The 26,684-nt window shown below is 42.4% G+C and overlaps 2 protein-coding genes across 3 annotated transcripts in view; both read right to left on the reverse strand.

The window, feature by feature from the left end:
- ptk7b (protein tyrosine kinase 7b) overlaps positions 1 to 6,966 on the reverse strand; it is a 111,646-nt gene extending 104,680 nt beyond the window's left edge. The window contains exon 1 of the mRNA XM_034682095.1: positions 6,328 to 6,966. Coding sequence (XP_034537986.1) covers positions 6,328 to 6,457 — 130 coding nt within the window. The 5' untranslated portion in view covers positions 6,458 to 6,966. The remainder of the gene's footprint in view (positions 1 to 6,327) is intronic.
- A 3,960-nt stretch (positions 6,967 to 10,926) lies between these two features.
- The window catches only part of klc1b (kinesin light chain 1b), a 38,151-nt gene continuing 22,393 nt past the window's right edge, over positions 10,927 to 26,684 (reverse strand). For both annotated transcript variants that reach the window (XM_034682098.1, XM_034682097.1), the window contains 3 exons: positions 13,310 to 13,434; positions 13,150 to 13,207; positions 10,927 to 11,961 (listed from right to left, as the gene is read on the reverse strand). In XM_034682098.1, coding sequence (XP_034537989.1) covers positions 11,887 to 11,961; positions 13,150 to 13,207; positions 13,310 to 13,434 — 258 coding nt within the window. In that variant the 3' untranslated portion in view covers positions 10,927 to 11,886. The remainder of the gene's footprint in view (positions 11,962 to 13,149; positions 13,208 to 13,309; positions 13,435 to 26,684) is intronic.

Here is a 26,684-nt window from a genome sequence, read left to right on the forward strand (position 1 = left end):
ATTGAGAGCTGCCCGCTGTCACTCCGCCTGTGGCCCGACGCTGCGATGAGTTCATTGAGCCTCGGGACACAAAGAGTTAATGGCTGCTGGGATTATGCAACGGCATGCCAGACTCCTTTCTCCTCTCCTCCACCCCTCCTCCTCCTCTACCCCTCTCCTCTCACTCCTTCAAACGGGCTCAGGCCGAACGAGGCATTCCTGCACGTTTCCATCAGATGCATTTGAATGCGGCGCTGCTCATGCTCTGGCAGCGACGTGGGAACAAAACAAGGATTTAGTTTCAGGGAGGAGAGCGTCCCTCAGCAGGGCCTCACACCTGCCTGCAGGGGGGAGAGTCATCGTAAAGTTTTACTGCAGACGGAGACGAGATATCAGCGCAGAGTCAAACACTGGAAACATCTGTAACTATCTCTCTGCAGAGTTAAAGGTCATCACGGAGAGCAGAGAGGTGATCCATTAAAGATGGAGACTGATCAGAGAACTAGAACGTCAGATTGCTAAGCTAACTAGCCTGAAACACTTCCATAACAACAGCTGATGCTCTGATGAGACTTTCCAGGCAAAGATCCGACTTTCTTCCTGATATATAAAAACAATGACGGGGTAAATTCAGACTGCACATCAGGGTCCATCACTAAACTCCTGAACATCGTCCTGCAGCAGCAAACACACAGAAACACCGCAGACCCACGAGCCAGGAGCAAACAGAGCTCCTTCAAAACCATAACCCTGATCATGAACCAGAGTCCAGGAGCAGAGCCAAAAAAACCACAAACACACATATACACAAACACACACACGGCAGAACGCTCCTGGGGTCATTAGGTACAGAAACCAGTTCTAGGGATCAGCTCAGACCTCGCTGATAAAGTTATTATTTAAGCGACAAATCCAAGCCACAAGCTCTCGACCAATCAGACGTGAGCAGAGCTACAGGACCCACCATGAACCTCCTTGGACTTCTAGAACCTTCTTCATCCTGCAGACTTTATTTCAACCCTGATCCCCTAGGTGTTAACGCACTTGAGGTGCATTTCGACCAAGAGTTCCAGGGTCTTTTAGCCCCCAGAAGTACTTTCCCTGGATCTAAAAGGTTCCTGTGCCCCCATTGTTGTCTGCGTTTCGACCGCGGGCTGAAGTCCCGGGTAGATTGTTCAAATCAGGCCAGTGACGTATGGAGGAAAGAAATTATATTCAATAATATTTTGAAATCTTAATAAAAAACTCCCTCTGTGTTTCAACAACTGTGTAAACTCCAAAAACACCGTTACGTTCAACTGAAAGTCCCAGGACCTTTGAAAAGTACTACACCCCAAGCAGGGGGTTTTCAGGGGGGAGGTTATCAACCCCCTGAATTTATACCCTGGTTCCTCCGGTCGAAACGCACCTAGTTTCGGGGTAAAGTTCCTGCAGTGGAAAAAACGCCTTGAATTCCTGAGGAAAGTTCCTGCAGTGGAAACGCAGCTAAAGATGAAATCAAGGAGCATCAAGGTGAAATACATCGAACTGATCTGACACCTCACATGCTCAATCCACATTAAGAAGCTGAATGCACGTGGTCTGATAGTTCATCCATGACCGGCTTCAACATCAGACCTCTTCTGGAGGAGACGAGCCATCGACCGTGAACCATCGAGCCCCTGGTCTGAGACATCGGGTCTCCACGATGTTAACCTCTGAGTGAAAGAGGATCCTCCTCAGGGAGGAGAGCCTCGGTGACAGAGTGAGTGCAGACGGAGGAGACGATGAGGTTTAACCTGAACCTGAATAAACAAGCTCTGATAAATGACCAGAAACCAGAGACCATGTGGACCTGGAGAATCCCCCCCCCCCCTGGTCTCAGTCTGCTGGTCCTGCAGGTCAAAGATGTTCACAGAGAGGAGGATCTTATTCATCGGATGTTTCTGCTGCTTTGTCTCGATGTCTCGCTCCTCTCAGAGAGAAGAGCTTCACTCCTTAAAACAGATGAATTACATCAGAACACATCTGGAGTCATATTTAATCTTCTCTTCTTTGAACCTCTGCTTTTATTTCCTGATATAACCGTGATGGATGTTTACAGCTGTGCATGAAGGATCTGAAATGCAACATGTCGTCCAACGCACGAGTGAATAATCTGAGTGTTCAGGGACCCGAGGGACAGCATCTCGTTGTGTTTGTTGGAGGAACCTAAAGAGGAACACACTCTGAGGAGTTCTTTTAGAGCATCGAGGAGTTTCAGGGAGTATTTATTTATTCCTGAGTGTGCATCCAAACGATCAACGCAGCGGGAGAGAAGATCTGCAGGATGAAGCAGATCAAAGAGTGAGAGAGGACTTTACTCCAACATCTGAAGTCCATCTCTGCTCCTCTCCCGTAAACACACTCATGACCTGAATAAATAGCAGAGAAGTGATGAAGCAGAGAGGAGGAGAGGAAGAGAGGAAGACGAGGAGGCAGGAGGAGAGATGGAGTATCATCGTGATGGACATGAACTCCATTTGTGGCTTTCATTCATTCAGAGAGAAGCGTTGATGTTCAGCTGCAGACAGAGCGGGGTCTCTGAGCAGGAAAACTCAAAGTCATCCTGCAGGATTCAGGAGGAGCAAGGAGACGTAGTGTCCTTATCAATACAAGGTCCATGCTTTCTCCCCTTTGTTTAACAAACACAACTCTGCTCACTGTTAAAGGATTAATAAACATGTGATATCAGAAATGATAGATTTCTGTTTTTGCCTCCAACAGAAAAATAAATCTGACGTTTCTGTAAAACACAAAGTCTGGTTGGAACAACCTGATCACACGTCACATCAAATCAACCCGCAGACAGAAAGCAGTCTGACGTGTTTCACCTCTGCCTGTTGACACTGTGGCAAAAACAGATGGAATGGAACAGATCAGAGTAGAATTGAATAAAATGCTTCTACACTTCAGACAACCTGATCACACGTCATATCTAATCACTCCATGCAAAGGAGTCTGTCTCATTTCCATATGCCTGTTGACACTGTGGCAAAAATGTAGCTCTAGTGAAAGTTCAGACAGGAAGACTATAAAAGCAATCACAGCAGTTGTTTAACTCTCCTCTCCCTCGTTCAATAGCTCACCCACTTCCAGCTGCATGCTCCAGAGCTGTCATTGGTTAATCAGCAGCAGCTGTCATCCAATAGCTCAGTGGCACGCCCTTATCGTCAGCCTATTAACTTTCTGTTGTCTTTTTAAATGTCTCTCTCTCTCCAGGTAGTTCCTTCTTGCATTGATGGTGCGCACCCCTCCACCTCCCTATCTCTACCTGGTCTCTGCAAAGTCTTCAATTCCTGGGATCATCAACCACCACCACCAGAGTCTGGACTCTAGGGGGATTTCTTCTACTGCCAAATTCACACATCCTACGCTCACAACATTATCCCCACAGAGTCTTTACGCCAAAGATTTCTGTCAAGTTTCATTATTTATTAAGTTGTAATAAATAACCTTTAATCTTCAAACTGTGTCTCTCATGATTGAAATGTTAGAATAGACCAAAGCAGAACACAACAGTATGCTCTGATGCTTCAGACAACCTGATCACACGTCACATCAAATCAAGCTACAGAAAGAAAAGGTGCACGGCACATTTCGCCTCTGCCTGTTGACACTGTGGCAAAACAAGTAAGAAAAGAACAGAATGAGATGGAAACATAGACTGTATAAAATATGGACGTAGTATCCGTGACGTCACCCGTCTGTTCCTGAGAGCTGCTTTGAAGCCAATTGACGGTGGCAGCCATATTGGAAATGCTGAACTCAACCAGGCAGAGTGTGACGTAAAGAGGCGGAGTTTGAGCCACTTAGCCAACAGCTATGTGTTCCAGTCCGGGAGTCAAGTCAGTCATGTCCTTATTTGGGCAAAAACTCGTGATCTTAATATCTTCTGAACCGTTGTGTTAGAAAAAAAATCACCCCCCGTCCAGTGTGTGCCGATAGACAGATTAGCTACATAGAGCCAAGCTGTTTTTTGAACCAGGCTGTAAACATGTTTATTAATGCTGCAAAGATCGTCTTCTTTGAATGTGTGTCTATGTGGTTTCCGGTGTTTCTGCAGCCAGCCTCAAGCAGATTCTCAATGAACTGCAGTTTTTAACACTTCTGCATGGGCTTCATAGTTTGAGACCGGAGGTTGCTGCTTGAACGGATTAAATCAAAGTCAAATAACAACAGTGATTAATTGTAGACAGAAAAAGAGACACCAGGGACGACCATATACATGTCAAACTAATCTGAGTGAAGGAGTCGGTCACATGTCCCCTCTGCCTGTTGACACTGTGGTAAAAACACCAGTCTCTATCTTATGCTGGTTTTGAGTGTCCAGGTCTTGCTCACCTTGTCAGGATTTCATTTGCAAAACCACCTGTTGACTATACATTCTCCATAACCTGTGTTCTAGTCATACTGTTGGCTATATATTTGAATCCTACATGTTCTGTTAGTGATTATCGCTCTGTGTTATCAGAGAACAGAAGATAGTAGGAAGATAAAAATGACTGGGACTATAAATGAAAGCTCTGTAAATATTTGAGCGCAGAGTCTGAGATGTTTGGATCAGAAGCCGGCAGCTCGGAGTGTTTTTGGTGTGAACAGCTTCAGAAACACCATTTTATAAAAACATGGCACTCGCCGCCATCTTTCCGCCTTCACACACTCACAGGGGCGTTTTAAAAATAGCTCCTTTCTGCTGTCAGGAGAGCGTACCTGGCTCTACTCTATTCACCAGTCGTATAAACACAAACCCTCAGCCGCCTGCAGCCCCCCCACTGCTGCACACAGAGGACACATTCATACAGCGGGCACCGTGAGGAGGCTGGAGAGAGGGAGGGAAGGAGGGAAGGAGAGGGACACTCTCAGAGGAATGTTTCAGACTATCAGGGCAGCGCTGAAGGCTCAGGAACAACACAATCACAGCTCGTCCACGTCTCAGGCGTGCACATCTGATAAAACCTGACTGAGTTGTGACAAGATGAGCGCCGGGTTCATGATCCCGATCCTCGGCGGGATAACACAGCATTCCTCACACCAACGAGGAAGACTCCTTTCATGGCCTCCCTCGCTCTCTGCACAGAGGTTATGAACTTTAAAGGGTTCCAACAATGTGGGAGGGCGGCGTGTCGTGTTCATTTGTCTCCTGGATCACACTCCTCTCTCTCTCTCACACACTCTCTCTTTCTCTGTGTGTGCACATGAAGGACTCCATGGAGCTGCCAGGCTGAGGCTCAGACATGCAAACACAGTTATGAATATGATAATCAGAAACAGCAGAGTGTGAGGATGGAAGTTCCCTCCTGGGAATATTTAATGACACCAAAGAGCTGCTTTCAGTGAGAGCTGAAGACGCACCATCATGCTGTCCAAGGAGAGAGAGGTTTAATAACATGCATGTCTAAATCTGGAGTCAGGAGGACGATGTGTTGCAGCTTTAATTCTTGTTTTTGTCTCAGTGTTTTAAGAACTAATCATTTAAAAGCAGTGTCTCTCCTAGTGTCTGGAGACTGATGTAAATGTGTTGCAGAAAATGTGTTCAAAATCTGATTCCTTGTTTTCATTCTGCAGATGTTGTTTCTCCCCCCACACACACTGAGCTGAAAACAACATGCTGCCATATTTAATCACTGTTTCACACACAGCAGGTAAACTCAGGTTGGATGTTTGTGCAAAGCTGAGGAGTTTTTTATGAGACTCTGAGATGAGGATTCTTTGCCAAAGAAGGTGTGCACAGAAGAGGAGTTTGTTTTGGTGGAGGAATGAAAACACAAGGAAGGAGAGACAAAGGATGAAAGAGAAAGAAGGAGTTTAGAAACTTAAAGATAAAGCTAAAGTAAGAATAAAAACACAGAGAGCATCATGCATAACGTGCTCAATGTATATCCCTGTATAAAGCATTTATTTATCCTCTCTGTCCTCCAGCTTGAATCCAGTTTTCTCTCCACTCTGCAGTCAGAATCATACAAATCTGCATTTGTTGTTTTTTCCCCCCAAACTGCGGCCAGTGGGGGAGGGGGACCAGTGCCCCACTTCCTCCACAGACCCCCACACAAGCTCTTAAAGTTCCCCCCTGAAGGAAAAACCTCCCTCTAATGTAAAGACAAGAAAAGGAACAACTTTCACCCTCAGTGAGAGACAGGAATGATCCTAACGCAAGAAAACCTCCTCCAGGAGCATAGAGGCTTTAACAGCATGGAGGTCAATGTCGGGTCTGCTGGTCTAAGGGTCTGAGGGTCTGCAGTGTGGACCCTTCTCTGTATTCAAGGCTTTAAATGAATGAGAACATGAATTAAGCTCAGTGCAGGCTGCGTTCAGGAGCGCGTTACCAACCTTGTACGCAGAACAATCCGAAAGCGAACATCGTCTCCGCCGCTGCCTTCCTCCTCCTCCTCCTCTTCATCACCGCGGGGGTCCTCCAGGCTTCCCCCCTCCGAGTCTCGGTCTCTCCGGGTACATCCATGCCCGTCCTGGTCCTCCTGGAGGCTCCCCGGGTCTCTGTGTTCTCCTGCGGCTCCGGGAGAGCCGTGGGGCGGAATGCGGAGCGTGAAAGAGATCCGTGCGTCACCGCGTGCGTAAAGGTGATCCTCTCTGTGTTACCTGCGCAGGTCTCCCGGGGAAACCACGGCCTGCTCACCTGGTCTGTTGTGGGAACTATCCGGAGCGAGGCAGGGACATGTGGATCCGGTCTACAGGCCAGGCGGACTAACGACTGCCCGAGCTCACACCGAGGAGCCGCGCGGAAAGTTTGAAGCGAAGTTGGATCCTCCAGATGTTTTTAAGGAGCGGGAGTTCGCTGAGTCTGCAGCCCGCTGAGGGTCATCACAGCCCGGGGAGGGAGTCCGCTCTGCGCCGGGTCCTGGTCTATGGTCCTGGTCCGCTCTGCGCCGGTCACTGCTGCTCCGAGTTTCTCTCCGCGGTGTTTCCAACTTGGCTTCCTCCCACTCCAACCAAGCCTGAGAGGTTTCTGCTCCAGCGTCAAGAGGGACCAGATATCACACGTCAGATCCGGTCTGGACTTTCAAAATAAAACTTAGAAAGATTTTTAAGTCAAATGTATTTTCTTTTAATTTACTAAACCATCCATCCGGAAGAGGATTAGGGCCAATGAAAAAAAAAATGTAGGTCAATTTTTTTTAAATTATTATTATTTTGAGATTGACGTCAGAATTCTGAGATTAAAGTCAACTTTTTTTCTCATAATACAAACAAAACTATTAGTTGTTCTTTTGTATTTATAGCTGATGTTATTGTTATTATATATATATTTTTTATTTGTATGTCTTATTCTTATGCCTTGTACAAAGAGAGCACAGTTTCCCAAGTCAAATTCCTTGTGTGTTCAATCATACCTGGCCAATAAACCTGATTCTAATTCTGATAATAATAATATTTTTTTTTTTAAATTGACGTTAATTTTTCTCATTTTTTTCCAGTGGCCCTAATCCTCTTCCATACATCAGAGAGACAACAAATAGAACAAATTTAATCATCACTACTTTTAGAGTTGTTTTATTTTATTTTAGCGTCATTAAATTTTGTTTTCTTTGTTTATTTGAATCAGAATCTTAACAAGTAACCAATTTTTATTATTATATTCATCCACTAAAATTTGCACTCTGGCTTAGGCTAATTAATTTATTTATATCTTAAAAGTACTTCTATACTTTTCTTCATACAGATAGTATTTTTATTTTTATTTAGAATTTTTGGATTTGTGTTTAGGTTTATATATTTATTGTCATTACTGTCTTGTTGTTAAGTACCAGTGTTCAATTCACCACTTCAAATTCCTTGTGTGCCAGCTCACTTGGCAATAAAGATTTCTTGATTTGTTACAAATCTTTGCACATTTTTAACTGCATCACTGGTTTTGTGAATATTTGTAGATTTACTTATTTAGTTGTGCATACGTTCATAAGGTATGCTTATTTTACTTTTTTAATTTCTAATTGCTAATAACTTTTAATAATTTTTATTTTATATGCTCCTGTTTTGCACTGTCTACTCTGCTGCTGTAACACTTTTAATTTCCCCGTTGTGGGACGAATAAAGGAATATCTTATCTTATTTCTTGTGTACTTGTACATATTTGAGTACTTCTTTTTAATGCTTTACTGTAAGAGAATGAACATAGAAAAAAATATATATAAATGTAACATTTGACTCTGATATTTAAGATGAAATTTCTAGGCATGGATCATACAATGGTAATGCAATTGTCCCAAACAAATAAATTATGTTTTGGTTAACCTAACCAATTTAACCCATCACATTTTTTCAGTTTTGTTCAAAGTTAAAATTATTTTATTTTGAAATGCTAACATCCAACATCCGGTATTCGTCTATTCATTCCAGCTGACTTGACGTCATTCCCTCTTTCTTTCTCCATAGTGGAGCTTCCGGTCCTCTACCTGATCCAGGATAATGAAGTCAGCAGTGCCACCTCCTGGTCTGAGCTGCTCTGTTAGAATGTGCTGAATCATTTTAAAGGCTGAAAGTTATTCTAATTATTTCAACTATTTCCATCATAAAGAATCTTCTACCTGTCCTCCCTCAGGTGTGCTGCAGCTCCCTGAGGAGGTGAGGAGTCAGAGTCAGTGAAATATTTTAAATCTCCACTCCAAATTATTATTTTACAGACTTGTTTTAATGTTAATTCAACTTTTTATTACATTTTAAATTTAACTTGATTAATTTTGTATGTTTTTTTTTATGTATTTATTTTATAATTCATGTATTTTTGTTCTTTTTTATTTTCTCCCTATTTTTCCCCTATTTTTTAAAATCATTTTTCATTTATTATTTCAATGCTTTTTATCTATTTATTTGTTTATGACCTCCTCTGATCCTCTACATTTAATCATTAATTTATTCATTTAGTGGTGTTTTCATTTTATCTCATGGCTCCACATCCTTTTATCTGTTTTTAATATGTTTTCTGATGTGATGTCGTCTTCTCAAAACCTATTTAAAGCCCTTTCATGCTTTATTACCTTTATATAACATATATGTATTACCGCTGTTTATGCATCAGTTTTTTTTGTTTAATTAATATTTATTCTTTTGAACGTTTTCTGTTTTGTTTTTGCTGGGTTAGAATTTTCTGTCTTTTATAATAATAATAATAATAATAATAATAATAATAATAAAATCCATCCATCCATTTTCTTCCGCTTATCCGGGGTCAGGTCGCGGGGGTAGCAGTCCAAGCAAATTGACCCAGACATCCCTCTCCCCGGCGACACTTTCCAGCTCCTCCTGGGGAATCCCGAGGCGTTCCCAGACCAGGCGGGAGATATAATCCCTCCACCGCGTTCTGGGTCTACCCCGGGGCCTTCTCCCAGTTGGACGTGCCCGGAACACCTCTAAAGGGAGGCGTCCGGGAGGCATCCTTATCAGATGCCCGAACCACCTCAGCTGACTCCTTTCGACGCGGAGGAGCAGCGGCTCTACTCCGAGCTCCCTCCGGATGTCCGAGCTCCTGACCCTCTCTCTAAGGCCGAGCCCAGACACCCTTCAGAGGAAACTCATTTCAGCCGCTTGTATCCGCAATCTTATCCTTTTGGTCATGACCCACAGCTCATGACCATAGGTGAGGGTTGGAACGTAGACCGACTGGTAAATCGAAAGCTTTACCTTCCGGCTCAGCTCCCTCTTCACCACAATGGACCGATACAATGTCCGCATCACTGCTGACGCCGCACCAATCCGCCTGTGGATCTCACGCTCCATTTTACTCCCACTCGCGAACAAGACCCCGAGATACTTAAACTCCCCCAATAATAATAATAATAATACATTTTATTTATAAAAGCACTTTTAAAGTTTCTCTAAGGCACTTTACAAGAAAATAAATTATACACTAGAAAAGCAAAGGAAAGCTAAGCAGCAAAACATAATTACATTTTTTTTTAAAGGTGACATATCACGCTTTTTTCATCAATATATATTGGTCTAAGAGGTCCCCAAAACATGTCTTTAAAGTTTATGCTCAAAAAAACACTTTGAAATCAGATTTTGGTCTGCCTGAAGAGTCCTCTTCTTCAGTCCTCATCAGAACAGTCTGTTTTCCCTCTGACCACGCCCCCTCAGGAAGTGGATGTGCCTCGGCTCTCCAGCACGTTGATCTAATGTTTACATGTTGGCTGAATATACACGGCTGCTCAGAGATCACGTTACTTCAACCCTCTGAATCTGATCCAGAATCTGATCCTGACGGAGAGGCGCCTGTAGCAGGACCTTTCTGAACGATTGGTCATAGATTTAGTGTTTCTTGTTGTTTTATTTATCAGTATGTAGACGTGTGTCTTGGTACACAGCTACGAACATGTAGCTATGTGGCTATGCTAACTAGCGCTAGCACTTATCCATGATAAATAAAAATCATCCACTAGATCTTCAAATCTGCAGACGTGGGGAGTAAAACCGACCTTTGTGTTTATTAAGACAGCCTACAACTAGCATGCCTCCCTCCTAAGCTCCTTGTTAGCACACATTTGTGCAGGTAATGAAAAACGGGGGAGGGATTCAGTATTATTTTATACAGTCTATGGGCTGAACAAGCTCCGAGCTCTGACTCCGTGACAGACCGGATATTGTTGTTACGTAACAAAAACACTGAAGTCTGAAACGGCTCGTTTCACACACATTTACAGAAAGGTGGAGAAATCAGAACAGGGGCAGAATGGATTTTTTTCATTCTCGGGGGGTTTGTAGACATGCCAGGGACACATATTTCAGGTAGAGAACCATTAAAAAGTCAATTTTGCATGATATGTCACCTTTAACTGAATAAATAAATTAAAGTTCAATTTTGTCCCCCTCTTGCATTTCTGCCATGCTTTGTTTGTCAGTGCACTTTGTAAACATGTAGTTTTAAAGCTGCTGTATAAATAAAAGTTATTATTTTTATATTATATTGAACACGACTGTGAATAGAAAAGTGTTGGTTTTATTTCTGGATCAGGATCACACAGATTTTCCTTTACACAGGATTTATATTTATGATATTTGAGAATCAAGGTTACCAACAACGATCATGAAACCTAACTCTTCTATTCCTGCTTCATTTCTGATTTCTGTCAAACATGTCAAACAAAAATTAAGTCTCACAACATTCCAGTTTTTTTTTTTTTAAGTAGCTTCACTAAAAATAAAAAAAAGAATCAAAGACACCGATCAGAGAAATGTGCAAATTAATCACCCAGCAGAGATCAGGATCCGTATCACACCTGTAAACACGGCGTTCACGGTTCACACCTGAAGCCGTCTGCAGGCGAGTCTCACATGGCACCACAGATCAATCAGGAGGATCCGTTCAAACCTCGTTATCCATTTTACACACGATTAAAAGAGTCGGACATTTTCACGGAGGTGTTTCTGAGCGCTCTGAGATCACGGGATTCTAATCTGTTAGAAATAAAGTCCCTGACTCACGAAAGGTCCGGGTTCATGATTCAACCCGTCCCCCAAAGCTTAAAGCAACACCTCGCATCACAAAGAATCTCAACAGGCAAAAGTTCAACCATCACATGAAATAAAAATCAGGATTTACAACTTTACATTTCCTCATTTCAAACCCGACAGACTCTGAATAAAAGACGAATGGCACAGGAAGACCAGAACCAGGAGGAGGGACCTAAAGAAGAGGTGAAGTGCAGACTCTGATTCTGAGGAGACGTGTTCAGGAGGCACGATGAGAGGACATAAAAACACCCTGAATTAAAAACACAGCAGGTTTCTGACGACTAAAAAGAGTCTTTGGGTCTGGATCTCGGAGGGTCTTTGGGAGGCGGAGAGAGAGGGTGCAGGGTCTGGTAGTGTCGTTGGTGATCATCGTGGAGGCTCAGAGAACGAGCCGAGGGAAGCAGAACCTGAACCTGGAGTCGTCTAGTTCCCGGTGTAAAGATCCACGGTGCTGGAGCTTAGACCGCGACTCTCCCTGAAGTTTCCTCCTCCTCGATTCTGAGACAGGAACACACGAACACGTCATGAGGCCGTCTTCAATTAACACAAATCTAAAACACTACGCTCCCAACATGCAGGCCTGCTCATCAAACCTAAAGTCTCTAAAAGTAGTATGGGAGGTCGAGCCTTCAGTTATCAGGCCCCTCTCCTTTGGAATCATCTACCAGTCAGGGTTCGGGAGGCAGACACCCTCTCTACTTTTAAGAGTCGGCTTCAAACTTTCCTTTTTGATAAAGCTTATAGTTAGAGCTGGATCAGGCTTGGACCAGCTCTTAGTTATGCTGCTATAGGCTTAGACTGACACACTGGGATCCTGTCTTTCCCTCTCTCTCCTCTCTCTGCCTGTCTCTTCCTTTAACTCTTCCTGTCCCATTAAAGTTACTAACCATAGACCTTTCTGGAGTCCCTGAGCTCCCTTTTCTCGTAGGTTCCTCTGGATCTCCTCTCTCCTTAGATCCTCTCTCCTCAGCTCCTCTCTCCTTGTCTCTTCTCTCCTTATCTCCTCAGCTCCTCTCTCCTTGTCTCTTCTCTCCTTATCTCCTCAGCTCCTCTCTCCTTGTCTCTTCTCTCCTTATCTCCTCAGCTCCTCTCTCCTTGTCTCTTCTCTCCTTATCTCCTCAGCTCCTCTCTCCTTGTCTCTTCTCTCCTTATCTCCTCAGCTCCTCTCTCCTTGTCTCTTCTCTCCTTATCTCCTCAGCTCCTCTCTCCTTGTCTCTTCTCTCCTTATCGCCTCTCTCCTCAGCTCCTCTATCCTCAGTTCCTCTCTCCTTATCTCCTCTCTCCTTATCTCCTCTTTCCTTATCTCCTCTCTCTGCCTGTCTCTTACTTTAACTCTTCCTGTCCCATTAAAGTTACTAACCATAGACCTTTCTGGAGTCCCTGAGCTCCCTTGTCTCGTAGGTTCCTCTGGATCTCTGCTGCTGTGGACGTGCCAGACTCCAGCTGCTACAACTACTACTATCCGTCTCCCCACTATCATCTCTCTCTCTCTCTCTTCATCTCCCTCTATCCCTCTCTCCAACACGGTCTCAGCAGATGTGTGTCTAACATGAGTCTGGTCCTGCTGGAGGTTTCTGCCTGTTAAAGGAAGTTTGTCCTCGTCTTCTCTGTAGTGACTGAAGTACAGTCGAGGTTTAAACACATTTGATCACAGCAGAGATTTCATGTTGTTAAAGTTCTCCTCACCTGGAACTGGTCGTCACTGGTCTTGTTCAGGTAGTTCAAAGACGCAGCTCGCTTCATGCTGCAGAAACAACAGAAAGAGAATAGTGTTCACAGATGACCTGAGATCGACTAAGTCACAGCTTGGTTAGTTTTTGATGAACAGATGAGTCTCCTCTCTTACTTTGTGTTGCGAGGTTCAGGAGGTCCGTTCCCCTGAAGCTTCTTCACCAGCAGCTCGCTGCTTCGCCGTAAAACGTCCCTGAGCTTTCCCAGAGAGCCGCTGCGCTGCAGAGCTCCACTGCCATCCTGCAGACACACACAACCATCAACACCTCATACACACAACCATTAACACCTTATACACACATACACACCTAACAGTTCACACACACTCTTCCCTGATGATTTGGGGAAGCGTTGTCACAGATACATGTTTGTGTTTGGCGTTATATTATGAACGGCTGAACGGTGTGATTGTGAGTTCATCAGAACACAAAATAATCGGTCCTCATAATAAACGAATCCGTCCATCCATTCATGTGAACATCAGTCTCTGTCATATAGCAGCATATCTAACTGTGTTTTCTTTCCTATCTAACCAGGTAAAGGTGAGTCAGCAGATTTCCAAAGTCTTTCAAACTGGACGAAATAAAAAGACGCTTTGAGACACAAACATGTTTTTCCACCCTAAGGTTCGGACGATCGTTCTTCCTCTGAAGGACTTTATAACGTCGTTAAAAACGAGGAGCTAGATTCGACTGTGTAAAAAAAATGGACGACATGAAAGCTCCCTGAAAGTTACACAAAACAGTCAGAGCTCCCCCTGCTGACTGTGTGCAGTATAGCTCATAAGCCCTGCCTCCTCCATGTTAACAGATGGGACATGGGTAAAAGTGTCAAATCAAACACAAGTCAAATAAATGTTTGTCAAACATGGTTTCTGTCATTAAAGTTAGTTCTTATCATGCTGAATTATGTCTCAGTGTTCCTGTTTCTGACTAATTTACTTTGAATTAGTAAATAAATTATATTTATTTCTATGCTGCCTTCAAGTGGAACTTGTAAAGTCGTGTGGAGAAGTTGTGTGAATGAGTGGCAGTTGTCCTTCTTGTTTCTGTGTTGAAATGTTAAAATGATTATTTTTTATTTGAACTAAAACGCTGCGCCGAAGAACATAAAGACAAAAAAGTTAATCTGAATTGATACTTGCATCGCTCCTTTTGGTCCCGTACATGGCGAACGTTTATCAAACTAAGTTGCTCAAGCTCCTCCCCCGCTAACTACAGCCACTATCAGTTACATCACTCTGATGATGGAATTCTAGAACTCAGCATTTGATGACGGGATTCTAGAACTCTGCCTTTGATGACGGAATTCTAGAACTCTGCCTTTGATGACAGAATTCTAGAACTCTGCCTTTGATGACAGAATTCTAGAACTCTGCCTTTGATGACAGAATTCTAGAACTCTGCCTTTGATGACAGAATTCTAGAACTCTGCCTTTGATGACAGAATTCAAGAACTCTGCCTTTGATGACAGAATTCTAGAACTCTGCCTTTGATGACGGAATTCTAGAACTCTGCCTTTGATGTCGGAATTCTAGAACTCTGCCTTTGATGACGGAATTCTAGAACTCTGCCTTTGATGACGGAATTCTAGAACTCTGCCTTTGATGACGGAATTCTAGAACTCTGCCTTTGATGACGGAATTCTAGAACTCTGCCTTTGATGACGGAATTCTAGAACTCTGCCTTTGATGTCGGAATTCTAGAACTCAGCCTTTGATGTCAGAACTCTAGAGCTCTGCATTTGATGACGGAATTCTAGAACTCTGCCTTTGATGACGGAATTCTCGAACTCTGCCTTTGATGACGGAATTCTAGAACTCTGCCTTTGATGACGGAATTCTAGAACTCTGCCTTTGATGACAGAATTCTAGAACTCTGCCTTTGATGACAGAATTCTAGAACTCTGCCTTTGATGACAGAATTCAAGAACTCTGCCTTTGATGACAGAATTCTAGAACTCTGCCTTTGATGACAGAATTCTAGAACTCTGCCTTTGATGACAGAATTCTAGAACTCTGCCTTTGATGACAGAACTCTAGAACTCTGCCTTTGATGACGGAATTCTAGAACTCTGCCTTTGATGTCGGAATTCTAGAACTCTGCCTTTGATGACGGAATTCTAGAACTCTGCCTTTGATGAAGGAATTTTAGAACTCTGCCTTTGATGACGGAATTCTAGAACTCTGCCTTTGATGACGGAATTCTAGAACTCTGCATTTGATGTCGGAATTCTAGAACTCAGCCTTTGATGTCAGAACTCTAGAGCTCTGCATTTGATGACGGAATTCTAGAACTCTGCCTTTGATGACGGAATTCTCGAACTCTGCCTTTGATGACGGAATTCTAGAACTCTGCCTTTGATGACAGAATTCTAGAACTCTGCCTTTGATGACAGAATTCTAGAAATCTGCCTTTGATGACAGAATTCTAGAACTCTGCCTTTGATGTCAGAATTCTAGAACTCAGCCTTTGATGTCAGAACTCTAGAGCTCTGCATTTGATGACAGAATCCTAGAACTCTGCCTTTGATGTCAGAACTCTAGAACTCTGCCTTTGATGTCAAAACTCTAGAATTCTGCCTTTGATGACAACATTTTGGCTTTGATCTTAAAGGCAGAATTCTATCCCATTATCACCGCCATGATTGACAGCTGTGTTGACCAATGAGGCTCCTGCAGCGCTGTGTGCACCGGATTATCAGAGTAGAGGAGTCTGCCTCAATTATGAGGTCACAGTACATTTTCAGCGATTCAAGAGTGAAAACACGTTAACAAAAATGTCTTAAATATTAACATCTTTAGAACATGGTGGTTGCTTTTGACAAATTGAGAGGTTTTATTTCCTGTAAATCTGAATCCTGCCCTCTGCTGAGTTCAGGATAATCCAGATTTTTTATGGTTCTCTCAATCATACTCCAAAGTTTTCAACAACACAAGCTGAAGGTTGGATCTTGTATTAGATTGTACGTGATTTTGTCATCTTTTCTACTCTTTTGAACAAGATTTGATCAAATCTGATTTAATTCCATCAGATTACTTTTGAACGTCTGGGCCCTGAACACAGTACATGCTTTGAGCCAGCAGGGGGAGCTGTGGGTCACTCTGAGTATTTACTCGGCTCCATGTGATGCAGAGAAGAGGCCAAACGTCACAAATGAAAAACTTTATTTGAGAATACCAACAAGTGTTGATGCAATAATCTTCATCACAATGCAGAATGGTAAATATAATGCAGTCCTACTTACTAAGATAGTGCTTATAGACCTTACCATTTATGTTCTCCACGTTAGGAAACTGAAGTCACACTATATATGTCAAGAATAGACAGTTCAATAAATAAGCATTCCACTAACACAACAATATTGTCATAATTATGTGATGTACATCGTCTTTTGTTCAGAGTTGCATTAGAAGTAAAGGAGTACTCGTCAGGAGGAATGAAGAATAAAGGCAGGTAGCATACCGAGAAGCTGCAGGGTGAATGCACTTTTCAAATCTATGAACACAGCCTACAGTTACACTTCCAAAGATGTTAAAGTCATTTACATTCAGCAAGTTAAACATCTGAAATAACATGTTTGATGTGGAGGAAACACTGAAAGTGACAACGTTCACCTGCAAACGTGTGTGTGTGAGAGAAAGGCAAAACACTCCAAATCCAGCATCCAGAGGGGCCACTGTACCACCGTGACGACACAAACACACACGAGTACGACACCGATCCAGGCTTCAGTTCAATCACCACACCAGCTTTACTCCGACACGACTAACGAAGGCAATCAGGGCGCTGACGTCCGCTCTGTCATCATTTATTATCATCGATCAATCTCTGAGGAGGCCGGGATCGCTGCTCAACGCTCTGCTTTAACAATGACGCCGATTCCCTTTGGAAAGACTCACATTGAACTCCATCAAACCAAGGACGCTGAAGCCGGAGAGAGCAGAGTGAAATAAACTACCATGGCAACAAGAGCTCGTTGAGATTCCGACCAATCAGCCGTCAGCTTTGGCTCAGCTGACACCGATCCTGTTTTTTTAACATCAGGCAACACACCGATAGCATTGTTAACAAGCTACTGCCTTAATATTCAGCCACAAATCATCATAAACATTAAAAAAAATGTAAACACAATTTTACAAAAATGATATTTCAAAGATAATATATCTATAAAAACAACAAAAAGTCCCTTCTCAGCTCCACAAACGAGTCCTCACATGTAAAAAAAGAAGCGGATCCATCAGTACCGTTTATCTGATCCGGCGTGTTTGTTTCACGTTAATGAAGAACTGAAGAGAACACGAGTTGGCAACAAAAAGAATCCTGAAGTTTAAAAAAGAGAAACGTGAATGTGACGGCTGAACAGGCACCGGGTTAGAGCTCAAAGTCAGAGAGAGACCCGATGATGAGAATCTGAGGGGGGGCTGGGCGATCTGGACTAAAGACTGAGATCAGGTTTATGTTGATATGATGATAAATATGATATGAGGCTAATCACTAAGCAGAAGTTACATCTGCTGTTTCTGCCTGCATGATATGAGAAGACCAGAATACTCGCCTGATTCTCTGTGGAATAAAGTCTGAGCTGAAGATACAGAAAGATAAATATGTCTGTGTAGAAAATCTCTGAGAGAGTGAGATAGAGGGGAGCGGAAGAGGATGAAAGACAACATTTATTATCTTTTTTAACATGTGATCTTTTTCTCATAATACTGATGTTGATTGAAGAACTCCAAGCAAAATCTTTAAATTCTGAGTTAAACTCAGAATTCTGATTTAAACGCAATCTCAGACTTAATCTTGGAATTCTGAGGAAAAAATAAAAATTCTGGAGGGAATTCCAGAATTGTGAGACTTAGGTTAGAATTTTAAATATCAGAAAGTCAGAACTCTGAGAAAATAAATCTGAATTCTGTATTAAAAAAAATGGATTCTTAGATTAAACTCATAATTCTGAGGTAAAAGTCTAGAGTTCTGACGCAATCTCAGACTTGATCTCAGAACTCAGTCAAATTAGAATTCTGAGGGAATTCTAGAATTCTAAGAGTGTCGGAATTCTGAAGAGAACGTTGGAACTCTGAGACTAAAGTCAGAATACTATCTTCTATCTCAGAATTATTAAAAAAGACAGAAAGAATTCTGAATAAAAATGTGGATTATAAGATTAAACTCAGAATTCTGCAACAAGTTAGAATTCTGAGTGTCGAAATTCTAACTTCGATCTCAGAATAATCAGAAAGTCTGAATTCTGATGGAAGAGTCAGACTCTCAAGATCAAAGTCAGAATTCTGAGGATTCATTTCTGATTATAAGAAAAAAAAAATCTAGATACTGAGAAAATAGTCAGAATAAAAAAATGAATAGAATTGTGGAACTAACCTCAGAATTCTGAGAGAAGTTTCATAATTCACAGATTTGAATCTAAAGTCGGAGTTCTGATGTTAAATTTAGAATTCTTAGAAAAGTTTTAGATTCTGAAAACCAGGTCACAGTTAGAAAACCTGTCCATGGCCCTCATCCTCTCTGTAGAGGGGCGTGGTGGTCTAGGACTCTGAATTAGCATGGCTCACTTCAGCTGTGGCTCTGTTTGTCGTCTCTCTTGAGGTGGTGTGTCAGATGAACAGCAGTAAACTCTGAGTTCATTATGAAGCTCTTGTGTTTGAAAATACAGGTCTGATTATTCGACGGGGAAGAATCTCTCTGGATGTAAATATTCACCAGAGAAATACTCTAGTTTTTAAATGATCTTTACCTGAAGCACACTAAACTTTACTCTTCTAGTTGTTGAGGTTTCCCTTATTATGGGACTTTTCCCCTAACCAGCAGCACCCCTGTCTTATACGTCACAGTACACATATTCTAATTTACAAGAAACAACTCTGCTCGTATCGCCCAGCCCTCCTTACTGTGATTATTAATCTGACTGTGGGATGAGTTAAGAATGAAACTGATCTTCTAAACCTTTCAGCATGTCTCTTTACCTTCTTCCTGCTCCACTTTAATCCAAATAATCGACTATGCACCTCCTAAAGTATTACAGGTGGGTGTTGCAAAGAGGGGGAAGTGTGCAGGTGATTCCTCAGAGGGAAAGATTTCACACACAATGATTTTTCTGTTACGTGAAAGAGAGACAGAGACAGAGAGAGAGAGAGAGAGAGAGAGAGAGAGAGAGAGAGAGAGAGAGAGTGATGATTTCTGAGATGTTGTACTACACAGGGTTAGTGAGAGGAAAGAATCAGAGCAGAGGAGAGAAGACCAAACGTCCCAGCAGCTGTCAGACGAACAGGGGACAGAGATGACAGCCAGCAGGGGGCGCTGTCTGAGTCTCTGCCCGAGGAGGGGGGGAGGGGCACCGGCAGAGGAGCTGTTGGTTTGTTGGGACAGAGAAGGCCAGAGGGAACGACAACACACGAGAGAAGGATGGAGGAATAATCTTGATGGCTTAGGCCTGATAAAAAGAGAAAGAGAGAAACAGACAGAGACAAAAAACGGCAAACATGGTGAGACTCAGAGATCAGGGCGGGGCTGCCTACGCTACACACCTGTAGACCTGCAGACCTGCAGACCTGTAGACCAGGTAACCTGAGCTTCATCCCTGTCCTTCTCTCCCTGCTCTAAACTTTAAACACAAACAGAGGACGGATTTATAACTCTGATTTAAAACATTCAGAGATTAACTCTTATCAAAATCTATGCAGACTTCTTTAAATCACATATTACTGAAATGATCCAGACAGACTATATGATCCACAACTTCAGAAACTGAACTGGCTCCAGGTATTTTCAGGATTTCTTACAGTATTTTTACATTTTTATAAAGCTTTAAAAGTCCTTTATGTTCTGAAAATAAAATATATTCTACTATCCTGGTTTTATTAAAGCGTCAGGTATATATTCCTTTATGTCTTTGTACATTTAAAAGGGAATCATTAAAGACAGACTATTTTCAGAAGCCTTTTATTCACAGTTATATCATGTTATACTCTGTAGTTTGACTTTTTAAAATAGTTTTACATACGTCTTCATCTGTGGAGTTTATTTAGTCTTTGTTTACCTTTTTAATGCTGCCTGTACCTTTAAGAGTTGCATTCCATACATAAATGTATATATAACATTGTAATACATTTTTAAAAAAAGCAAACTCAAGACATATCTTTCTTTTAATTATGTTTTATTCTGACTTTATTTCTGAACTTTTATGAAGTTTAATTTTTAGTGTGTATTAATGCCTCACATACTGTCTTTTTAAAAAATGTATTACAATTGTCTTTTTAATATTTTGATTTAAATAGTTTCTAATTTATTTATTTATTTAGCTTTTATCTTGTTTTTGTTGATCTTTATGTATCTAGATGTTTTAACATTTTATGGAACCTCCAGTGTTTCCTTATTAAGACCATAGGACAGTATTTCCTCTTAGCTCCTTTTCTGATTGAGTCTTTTCTTCACAATGTTTTATGTATATGCAGTTTGGGGTGGATGTGGGCGGGGATGAGGTCTTATTGATTGCTTATTTAATTTAAATTAAATTAAAATTTATTTTATTATTTTCTTTATTTTACTTTGATTTTATTGTGGATAATTATTATATATTTTTTTTACTTTATTACCTAATTTCTGTTTGTATACCACACTTTGTGTTACACTATGTTGTGTAAAAAGTGTTTTACAAATAAAGTCTGATTGATTGAATAGACTGCTTTACTTTTTCATCTATGTTTTTTTCCTTCATATTTTCATATCTCTATCTCACTCTCTACCTCTCCCAGCTCATGGAGGAGTGTTTTACTGCTCTGGCTCATATTACACTCATTGAACTTCCCTGCCCGTCTGTCTGAGCATGGTGTGAAACAGTAGCTTTAATCTTGACCTGAGTCTCCACCTCTCCTCTGTGATTCTCTCCAGCTCTCTGTGTTTGAAGGACAGCTGAGCTGAGGTGAGCAGAAACCTGAAAGTGCAGCAGCAGACTGACTGAATGTTTGATACTTTCTGCAGCCTCAGGATCTGCTCAGAAACAAGCAGGTCAGTGGTGCAGTACAGGTTTGTGTTTGCAGTCACAGTGACTCAGCTGGGTTTTTTTTTACTCTTTGGGTAACAAGTTGGCTCACTGCAGCGACCAATGACGGTGCACTGCAGGCCACGCTCATCTGCAGGCATCAGCACTGATACAGACTCACTGATTCAGACTCACTGATACAGACTCACTGATACAGACTCACTGATGCAGACTCACTGATACAGACTCACTGATACAGACTCTCTGATACAGACTCACTGATTCAGACTCACTGATACAGACTCTCTGATACAGACTCACTGATTCAGACTCACTGAGACAGACTCACTGATACAGACTCACTGATACAGACTCACTGAGACAGACTCACTGATACAGACTCACTGATGGAGACTCACTGATTCAGACTCACTGATTCAGACTCACTGAGACAGACTCACTGATACAGACTCACTGATACAGACTCACTGAGACAGACTCACTGATACAGACTCACTGATGGAGACTCACTGATTCAGACTCACTGATACAGACTCTCTGATACAGACTCACTGATTCGGACTCACTGATACAGACTCACTGATACAGACTCTCTGATACAGACTCACTGATACAGACTCACTGATACAGACTCACTGATGCAGACTCACTGATACAGACTCACTGATACAGACTCTCTGATACAGACTCACTGATGCAGACTCACTGATGCAGACTCACTGATACAGACTCACTGATACAGACTCACTGATGCAGACTCACTGATGCAGACTCACTGATGCAGACTCACTGATACAGACTCACTGATACAGACTCACCGATTCAGACTTACTGATACAGACTCAATGAGACAGACTCACTGATTCAGACTCACTGAGACAGACTCACTGATTCAGACTCACTGAGACAGACTCACTGATATAGACTCACTGAGACAGACTCACTGATACAGACTCACTGAGACAGACTCACTGAGACAGACTCACTGATACAGACTCACTGAGACAGACTCACTGATTCAGACTCACTGATACAGACTCACTGATACAGACTCACTGATTCAGACTCACTGATACAGACTCACTGATTCAGACTCACTGATACAGACTCACTGATTCAGACTCTCTGATACAGACTCACTGATGGAGACTCACTGATACAGACTCACTGATACAGACTCACTGATTCAGACTCACTGATTCAGACTCACTGATTCAGACTCACTGATTCAGAGTCACTGATACAGACTCACTGATGGAGACTCACTGATACAGACTCACTGATACAGACTCACTGATACAGACTCTCTGATACAGACTCACTGATTCAGACTCACTGAGACAGACTCACTGATACAGACTCACTGAGACAGACTCACTGAGACAGACTCACTGATGCAGACTCACTGATACAGACTCACTGATACAGACTCTCTGATACAGACTCACTGATGCAGACTCACTGATACAGACTCACTGACTCGGACTCACTGATTCGGACTCACTGATGCAGACTCACTGATGCAGACTCACTGATACAGACTCACTGATGCAGACTCACCGATACTGACTCACTGACTCGGACTCACTGATTCGGACTCACTGATGCAGACTCACTGATGCAGACTCACTGAGACAGACTCACTGATGCAGACTCACTGATGCAGACTCACTGATACAGACTCACTGATGCAGACTCACTGATGCAGACTCACTGAGACAGACTCACTGATGCAGACTCACTGATACAGACTCACTGATACAGACTCACTGAGACAGCCGTTATTCTGAGATTAAAGAGAGTCCATATTAGCTTTTTTAAATGTATATTTTTGTTTTCATATTTATTTCTTTATTTGTCATTTACAGTTTTTTGGATACTTTTTTTTTTTAACAACTAATTTATGACCTTTCTTGGGACCTTTTCACGAGTGACTTTTATCCCATGTTGTCATTTTAAAGCAAAACTGTGAATGTGATTTTATACATAATGTGCACCTCTTGTGTTTTAATATAAAGATAATTTTAAATAATTAGTGTCTCTATTTTTTCCCTCATATTTAATAAATCTGACATAAGGGCACACACATTCCTGTCCCTGTGCAAATGGCAATGGATTTATTTTCTATATTTTCCAGTTTTAATTCTTAATTATCTTTTGAATGCATTTTATTTCTTTTCACATACATTTGTAATTTCATATTTATTGTACAATATCCAATTTTAAAGTCCTGTTTTTAGCTTATTATCTTATTATTATATAATATAATCTATATTGTTTATTTATGTAACTGCCTTTATGACTTTGATTTTTATAAATAGTTGAAGAAATTATTTGTATTATTATTTTCTAGTTTCTGAGTATTGTTATTATCAATCTATATTTTGCATTATTATTCGTTTTTTGAATATTATTCTAGTGTAATATTCTTGGTGTATTGTTAGATTATTATTATTACTAAGGCTTTCCAAAGGACATTTCCTACAGCTGTTTGTTTACTGAAATAAAAACCTCATCCTTGTCCCTCTGTCTCACCTCCTCTCTCCCTGAGTCGACCTGAAACAATAAAACCTCTCCTTGTTCTTCTGTCTCTATAAACCAACCCCATCCCAGCTGACTGTTTGGACTGAGAGGAAGAGAGAGAGTACAATCCACTGAGTGAGAGAGGAAATTTGATTGACAGGCTGATTGGTTGTCATGGCAAAGGTAATCATCAATGACACAGGTTAGTGACACACACACAGACAGAGAGAGAGAAGCTGGAAGCAAAGGATGGAGAACATGCAAACTAACACAGGCGGCACATTGAGCACAAAGCACCAAACACACACACAGGTACACGGTTTGTATCATGCATTTTAAAGAGACACACACACCTCTGAAATGAGAGGTGACTGATACACACACACTTCACTACTGTTCTAGATTTCAGGCGTTTGAGGGAAACGTGGAGGTAAAGTGAGGAGCCGACGACGAGCGGGAAACACTTTTACCTTCCATACGTCAGCTAAAGTAAAAAAAGTGAACTTCTCCACCTCCGTCTGAATGATATAAAGGTGACACGGCAGGTATTCAGCAGCTCCAGCAGCAGTAATCACATCACACTTCCTGAGAGTGAGGGCGTGTTCGGGCAGAGAGGAGCAGAGTGAACACTGAGACGTCACTGAGAAGAAACCCTGACAGATCTGTGAGCTCGTGTCTCAAAGAGAAGGTGTAGCTGCGTGTCTGCAGCGCTGTGCATGAATGGATGGAGGGATTTCGTTTACACTTTGTGACTCCGCCGCAGATAATGAGACACTCACACACACACACACACACACACACCCTGCATGCCGTCACATGTTTCAAAGACAAGCAGGTGCACACGGGGGATGAAGACACATGCTGAAGCAGTTCTAAGTAAGCCGTGTTATGAACATGTGTGTAAGGAGAAGCGTTCACATTCACACCACAGCCAAAAAAACACAATACTGGTCAGCTTCATGTTACTGAGAGAGCAGCAGACGTCAGGGGGACAGACATGTGGACACGGGGGGTTAGGGATGTAACGGTAAACCTCAATGTGACTTTTTAAGGGTGTGAGTGACCCAGTTTGTGATCAAGCTGCCGTACATTTAGTTACTTTATTTTGAAAGTAAACAGCAGAAATGTTGGATGTATCAGGTTGTGTGTTCAGAACACAACACGGAGCAGGACCGCCGGACAGCTGGAGTCATGTGACCGAGGTTTTCCCCCTGTAATCCTTGAATCAAGGATTCTCCTCCTCCTCTCCTCCTCCATGTTGTCTTTCTGGTCCTCTGAAAACCTCTGACCTGTTGACTCCAGGCCTGGCTCCACCCATCATGACTTTGGTTTGTTGTTGTAGTTAAGTGAAATACGATCTGGTGATAACACAGAGTGTTTTATTCTGAAAATTAACTGGATGTTTTCATTTTGTTTTGGTGAAACCTGACTTCCTGTCTCACTCCATCCAGCAAAAATAGAAGTCTTGCGTCTCTGATCTGGAAGGCTCCGACCTGCCGGATCAGAGACGCAGCCGGAACGCAACGGAGTGGATCCAGTGGAAGTTAACACATTGGCTAGAACAGAAACCTATCAGATCTGGAGCTGTGACGGATCTGGTGGAATCTGGCTGATCTGTCTCTTACGTATCTCTCTCTGTCACCTGCAGAGAGGTTAGGAGAGAGAGAGATATATCGTCTATGAGTTAATCGATAGCAAACGGTGATCTAATGTGGAAAAAAAGAATAAAAATGCTAAAGTGGACGTTGAATACACTCGTTCAGATCGCTGTGCATCCTCATCTGCAAAACCTTCACGTGCTGCCTCCGTCTGTACGTCTCTATGCAGCTACAGACAGCAGGTAGCGCCCTCTGCTGTTCATAAAGGTCATCACTATTAATTTTTCTTCTCAACTGTCTCATGAGGAACCGTTACATCCCTAAAGTGAACACATGGTCTGTTAGTGAGCATGTTACGGCTGGTGCTGTTACATGCGTGTTTGTGCAAAGGAAGGTGGGGAAGACTCAGGCTCAGGCGAGGCGTCTCTGTTGTCGGGTTTAAATAAGCTTCCAGCGGCGGCTGCGGCGTCTATTTAAGCGAGCACGCTGTCACATTAATGTCATGTTTTTCAGCTTCAGTAATGAGAAAAGGCCTGACACGTCTAAATGGAGACAAAGTGCAGGAATTAAACCCCCGCGGTGAAATAACAGCCGGAGTGGACGCCGTAATGAGGCAACAAATCACAGGATGAGGCGTTACGTATCAATCGTCCAGTTTTCTGCTCAGTGGGACGAGCTGTGATTGGGGAATCTGTCAGACGGGCTTAATGGTGAAAACATGACACATCCTAATAAAGATTTAGACCAGCTGTGTCTCCGCGCGTCGCACAGAAGCTGATTAATATGGAACATGTCGTCAGGGCGCCGCCGACTGAGCCTGAGTCTTTTTTTTTGTTTCACTCCACACAACAACCACTTATCACAAACACAGGGCGAGGACTTCACCGTCAGGCAGTGAACAACAAAAACATGAACATGGAGCACCGAGGAGACTCAGCTGGTGTCAGAAACAACACATCGGCATGCCAAGACACTCAATCAGCTTTTACACTTTGGAGAAAAACGTCACGAGAGGAAGGAGGAGCGTCTCCTGCAGGGGGATGGACGGGTACAGACACGGCTCACAGAGGGCGGCCATCTTTCTCATGATTTGTTTAGAGACTTTGAGAGAAAGAGGGCAACTCAGACTTTGGCTGCAGACTTATGTTGCTCATGGTAAAATACTGACGCTGTTCAATAGGTCACACAGTAAAGACTGAGATGAGTCAGAGGAGAGAGAGAGATTCAATACTTCTGATTTGTTAAGCAGGGTTCTACGAGGTTCTTGTTCACATTTAGGGTGTTACCTACATTAGAAGCTGATCTTTCTAAAGGTGCTTTTCTACTGCAGGAATTTTCACCAAGAACTCAGG

Source organism: Notolabrus celidotus, chromosome 4, assembly GCF_009762535.1.
Source record: "Notolabrus celidotus isolate fNotCel1 chromosome 4, fNotCel1.pri, whole genome shotgun sequence".
In the NCBI taxonomy this organism is placed as follows: Eukaryota; Metazoa; Chordata; class Actinopteri; order Labriformes; family Labridae; genus Notolabrus; species Notolabrus celidotus.